Source organism: Propithecus coquereli, unplaced genomic scaffold, assembly GCF_000956105.1.
Source record: "Propithecus coquereli isolate 6110/MARCELLA unplaced genomic scaffold, Pcoq_1.0 Scaffold304, whole genome shotgun sequence".
NCBI classification, from domain to species: Eukaryota; Metazoa; Chordata; class Mammalia; order Primates; family Indriidae; genus Propithecus; species Propithecus coquereli.
The window spans coordinates 160809-166839 of record NW_012148664.1 but is presented as its reverse complement, the minus strand read 5'-3'; the positions used below and the strand labels follow the sequence as shown (position 1 = coordinate 166839).

Here is a 6031-nt window from a genome sequence, read left to right as displayed (position 1 = left end):
TAAATTTAAAATATTTTGCTCTCTCTCCCCTGCCTTATGGTTAGACTTGACATTGCGTACTCTTCAAGTCCTGGGCGATATTGTTTAGTTTAATAGAAAGATTTTCATGTACATTCTGAACAAATTTACAGACTATGATGGTAGGAAACTAGCGTGTTATCTTCATAATCCGCTTTCTCACAATCACTCACCTTAAACCTTCCCTCTTCAAATCATGTCAGGACAATTATGTGAAAGTCAAACGGCCTTTTATCACGAACACAGCACAGAAATCTGGATTGACCCTTGGAGGCCACTTCTAATATTTTTAAGAATTCAGAACTTCATTCAGCATATGAAAAACAACTGGCTTAACCAACAAGGTTAAGAAAACATAATCTTTGACCCATCCACGTAGATGACACAGGAACACCAACTTAGAGTGCAAACAAGGAGCAATAAACACTATTGGATGTCTTTTCTGAATTCAGAGACTTTTTTTCATAGCATAGCGAGATAACTATTTTATATCAATGTATGAATGCTCTTCTGAATACCCAGAACCAGGCAGAAGTATACCCCTGCAGACACAGTCTGCCATTTGGTGGCTGTCACATGAGCCCTGAACATTTGAATTGCACCACTGTATTTATGTTTTATTATATTTCAAACGCCTGCTCTGGCATACCTGATACCCTCCTGCAACTTAGAGAGCTCCAGGCTACCAGAGGAAATACCAGCAGGCTTGCCCTGGGCAGCGCCCATCACTCCACTAACACACAGACCTGCCGGGCCTGCTGCTGCGCACATGCCAGGCCACCTCGCCCAGGAGAGCTCCAAAGCTGACCTCACACAGCCCCACAGAGCCCAGGGCTTTTGCCTGCCGTTGCTCATCACCACTGATTTCCTGACTCTCACAAGAACCTTGATTTTCTTTTCAAGGTTAAAAAAAACAAAACAAAACAAAACAAAAAAACAACTCTCACAAAAACCTTATCTAGAACTAATCAGACCAGTAACCAGAGAGGCATTACAGAAAACAAACAAACAAATAAAACCCCCAACACTTCAGAAACGTTAAATACCAGAGAAATGGAGACTGAACACACTGCCCTAAGTGATGAACTTCACGCAGTTGATGAGATCGTTAATGATCCGAGTGAGTTAATAACTGTGTGTATGAAATTGTTTTCTTTTAACGTCTCTCATCCCAGCCCCCTGCACCCACGCCCCTCTGCCTCTCACCTGCCAGACGTCTGTCCCTGGTGTTTTTCCAAATGACATCCAGGGCTCTGGCCGTGGAGTCCCTGATGTGGTCACTAAAGGACCTCCGGAGAGGAGCTCGCGGGGGCCGAGCCATCATGTGGGCCTCGGGGTCCCCCATTCCCCCGCGATCGACTTCAGCACAGCGCGGGCGCCGCGACCATCCTGTTCCGCTCCTGCCGGAGCTGTCCTTCCCGGCCGTGGGCTGTGGCTCTGCCGGGGCGCGGGGTCCCGGGGGCTAGCCGAGAGCCAGCCCCGCGCCCTCCGGACGCCGGCACTGCGGCTGGCACTGCGGCCCCCGGCAGCGCCGACTGCAGGCGCCTCCTGGCCCGCCGCCAAGCGCGCGCGGCGGCCACATCTGGAAAGGCTTACCAATGAGCCGCCCTCGCCCCGCGCTCGGCTGCAGCCGGGCTATCTGGATGCTTCCAGCTTCCTGTGTAACCCAGTAACTCGCCTGGGTCCATGCTTGGATGCTGGTCTGTTAAATACCATGTCCCTCCTTTACAGGCAATCCAGGTAACCGCGCATGTTGAAAAGCTAGGCCGGGCAGGAGGCAGGAAAGGGACGGAGGGAGGAGGTAGCGTTGTCTTCAACGTTCAAGGTTAAGTCTCATTATCATTTGCATCTCATTAACTCATTTGTATCTTATAAACTCATCGTTTTAGATTAGGCTGTTGATGAGATTGAAAGTTCAACCTTTCCTTGTGGTTGTGGGAAGGAAAATATGGCTGGAATGAACATCCTACGAATCAATCTGGAGTCTAAGACATGGATACCTGGGTTTCAAACAAAATCTTCATCAGCCGCTCTGATTTTCCTTCTAACTACCCTTGTATTAATACTTGCATTCAGGGGTTTAATCACGTCATTCTAGGTTTTGTCTCAAAATAAGGTCCAAATATTCCCTGATTTTGTGACTCTTAGTTCTAAGTAAGTGAACTTCATCATCATAATTTGCACATCAAAAACTCATCCCAAAAGAATTTAAAAAAAAAGTGCCAAACACTGGGAAATCAAAATATGAACCAACTGCTTCTTTTACAAGATATATTCTTGAGTTTCTAAAATGCCAAATAAATCTATTTCTATGCCAATAAATTTGGCGGATTTTCTTCATTTTAATGCATTATTAATCTTCTCTCACTGTCCCCCAAATCCCATCTTATAATTTTCAAGGTTTGGCAAGAAATCTTAATATTGGCATAAGATAGTATCTAAAGCTCAGTTCATAACCTTTGCAAGATGAGATAATGCTGTAAAAGCACTTTGTAAATTGCAAGGCACCATGCAAATGCTAATTATTACTATAATTATTTTTATACATGAATTCATTTTCAACCCACACTGATCTCCCAAGTCTTCAAATTTCTACAGCATGAATCCTTTCCCCCATATATCTTTGACAACTTAATTATACAAAGGATAATTATGAAAAGAGTTAGACTGTGCTTATGAGTTTTAACTAACACTAGTACAACTGCTTATTATTATAATAACCCATATGTCCTAAATTGTATTGTTCCCAAACTATTAAAGCTCACGAGTCTCCCCAATTAAGGATGTGCTTTTTGGTAAATATCTGCTTCTTTGCCTTATCATTGGGCTGAGCATTAATTAGGAGGGAATAAATATTAATACTAACTGTTGAAGTATGTAGATCTCTGTGCCTATGAGAACCAATTCCAAGTGAAAAATCCCCATTAAAAAAATGTCAAAAAAAATTGATTACCTAATACCTGGTTCCATTTGAAAACAAAGTACCCAAAAAGTCTGTGTGTGTGTGCGTGTGTGTGTGTGTGTGTGTATACATGTATGTGTATGTGTTTCTCCTTCTAAGAGGTCTGGGTACCTTGAACCTTGTTGACTCAAGTCCTCCTGGATCAGGATGAACAGGACAAGTCCATCTGGACTCCCTTTGAGAGAAACAGCATGATGCACCCATAACATGAGTAGGAGGCTACATCACTCACTGTTCTAGGCATGAGGAACTTGAGGATGAATAATATGTCAACTCTGTCTTCAAGGAGGAAACATCATACTGGCCACAAATAATTTCAAAATAGTGGGATATGTTTCAAGATAAAAGCATGTTCAAAGTGTTATGGGAGCACAGAGAAAAATGCAACCTGGATTCCTAACTTCTCCTAGACACTGACCACTGATCTAAATTTCCAGTCTAGATCTATGACAAAGTCAGGGCATACAGTCATTCTCAGCATCAATATAAACAGGTGATTGTTTGAGTCCTGCAAAGTGACTGACTGTAATGGTAGGAAGCTTTACTGTACCTAAACACAGAAAAGAAAAGGGAACAATAAAGGGAAAATAGCATTTATTGAGCATCTATCGTGAACCACAAATGCTTCTAGAGCTGTATATAGACCCATGACTCATCAGAGATCCAGCCAGTACAGGTGTTATTGTCTCCTCTTATGAGATGCAGAAGTTGAAGCTTAAAGAGAAGAAATTTGAGAAAGGTCAGGTAGTAAGTGGCTGATCCAGATTCACACTCAGTGGTGTCTGCCTCCAAAGCTCATTAGCTTCCCAATCAACTGGACTGGTCTTAAATTAATGATGATAGTAATGATAGTGACCCATCAGTGTTATCCAGACATAGTCGATACTAAGCTTTGGACTAATGCTCCTTAATCTTAGCCAAATAAATTAACCAACTGGACCCTGGGTATGGAAGAAGCCTGAGTCTGCAGATGGATTTTAGGTGATCCCAACTATGAAAACTGAAGAACAGTGAACCAAGAGAACTTAGGTCTAGTTCAATGCACACTGTTTAATAACCACAGGGCACTCAGATCTGATCTCCAAAGTGTTCTAAGACAGCCCTGCTTCCCTTTGTCCCTCTCTAGGACAATACTCTCAATTCTTCAATGTAGCTCATCTCAGCAGGTATTAGAAAAACCTACCTATTCTTAGTACAGGTTCCATTAGGTGAATGATCCACAGACCTAACATAACTTAGAGGTTTTTATGTTTTTTTTAAGGACACTTCACTGTATATATGTAAATTTTATCGATAGTCTATTTTGGAAGGGGAAGTATAGCTAAATGTTTTTGATCAAGGCAGACTTTAATTATTGATTTTACCATAGCCCAATGCAAGGCTGGCAACTTGGCCCTTCCTTTCTGACAACTCATTAAATCCAAATTTCATTGTGAGAATATTTCAATGCCTTATGGATGAATCTTGGCTGCATTTCCATGGGGAAGCTGTAAAAATCATTCTAATATACAGCCCGTTTTAAATTATTCTTATTTTTTGCTTTCTTGGTAAGCCATTAGAATGTGCACACAAAAAAGTACTTTTTAGAATTTACTGTTTATTGAATAATTCCTCAAGTTGTCCTCCCAAAAATTTCAAATATCCCAGTTTTTTTGTGTGTGTGATAGTGAGAGGTGAGAACAATTTGTGATAATTAGTGTTGTCTCAGCTTGGCAGGTGGGGAAAGTGGGACTATAAGGAGTCCACTGGTTTTTGAAGATACCACTGGGCATTAGAGGAGAAATGAGAAAAATGACATTATGCTTTGATGGCTTTGCAGTCTCTTATTTTTGTGATAAAGGGTTAGTTTTGGCCACTGGCGGAGCTGCTGTTAGACCAGGCGATGCTGTGCAAACTCTTCCAGATCTCTGGAGAGCGGAGGTTCTAGTCTGTATATTAAGCTAGAGATTCTGGTTCAAGTAGGTTCCTAATATTTTCTACCTAAGAAAGTTGTGCTGCTTTTGTAATGTATTACAGATTTTATCTAATTCTAATTTATAAATTTTGTCTTCGTACTGCAAACAAAATTTTTAATTTCTTTGATTTAATGTTAGAGACACCTACCTTCTTTTCCAAGCCTGTGTAGCATAAATCTACTTTGGTCTTATGGCCACTCTCATTTGCTAATGCAACTCATTGAAGCCATTTTTGGATCAGTTAGAATATTTAGGACTGCCCAAAGTGCTGGTAGATTCTTTCAAAATAATGTGAATAATGATGGGAAATAAAAAGTTTATTAAGAGTCAGTACCATGTCTAGATCTGGGTCTTTGGCACAGGGAGGAAATTATTAAAATCTCATTTGGTTAAGCCCTATGAGTGATCCAGCCCCTGAGACAGGACAGCCAGCTTAGTGAATGGCTGTACCTACCTCAGGATAACAGGTATGCCTAAAGGCTTGTAACACTATAAAAGGAGTTCTCCATTGTGTAGGTCATCTGATAGGATAGATAGCCCATGGTGAGGAGAATTCCTAGAATGAAGCCTCTTGTTACTCTGAGAAGCAAATAGGTTACATGCATTATGTAATGATGACTGTTTCATTTTCAAATGTTTATTTAATATGATCATCTTTAGCACATTCGCTCTGGCAAGTGGCAATTTTATCTCTTAATCTGTGTCTACATTCGGAACCCTAAGGATTATACTGAAACTGGTGGAGAATCTCCTTTGTGATCAACTCTGTTAAATGTTCTCCATCAAAGGGCTCAAGTCAATATACTATCTATTAGGCATATATTGATGTTTGATAGATTAATAGACCACGATGATGATTTTCTTCAAATCAGTTATCTCTAACTCGGGGGCAAACAAAATTGTCCCTAGAAAGCAGAGAGAAATCTTAGGATCTATATCTATGAGTATAGGTTTTAAAATATTTCCATTTTTGTATAATGTACAAAGCACATAAGTACAGTGATTTATAGATATAATTTACATATAAATATATATATTGGGGTTCTATGCACAGAAAGTCTTACTGACAGGAACTAGCGATCAAAGTTCAGAGACT

The 6031-nt window shown here is 40.7% G+C and overlaps 1 protein-coding gene across 1 annotated transcript in view; it reads right to left on the bottom strand.

The window, feature by feature from the left end:
* The window catches only part of LOC105814748 (rho GTPase-activating protein 7), a 174587-nt gene extending 173084 nt beyond the window's left edge, over positions 1 to 1503 (bottom strand). The window contains exon 1 of the mRNA XM_012649829.1: positions 1225 to 1503. Coding sequence (XP_012505283.1) covers positions 1225 to 1363 — 139 coding nt within the window. The 5' untranslated portion in view covers positions 1364 to 1503. The remainder of the gene's footprint in view (positions 1 to 1224) is intronic.
* Positions 1504 to 6031: the final 4528 nt, after the last annotated feature.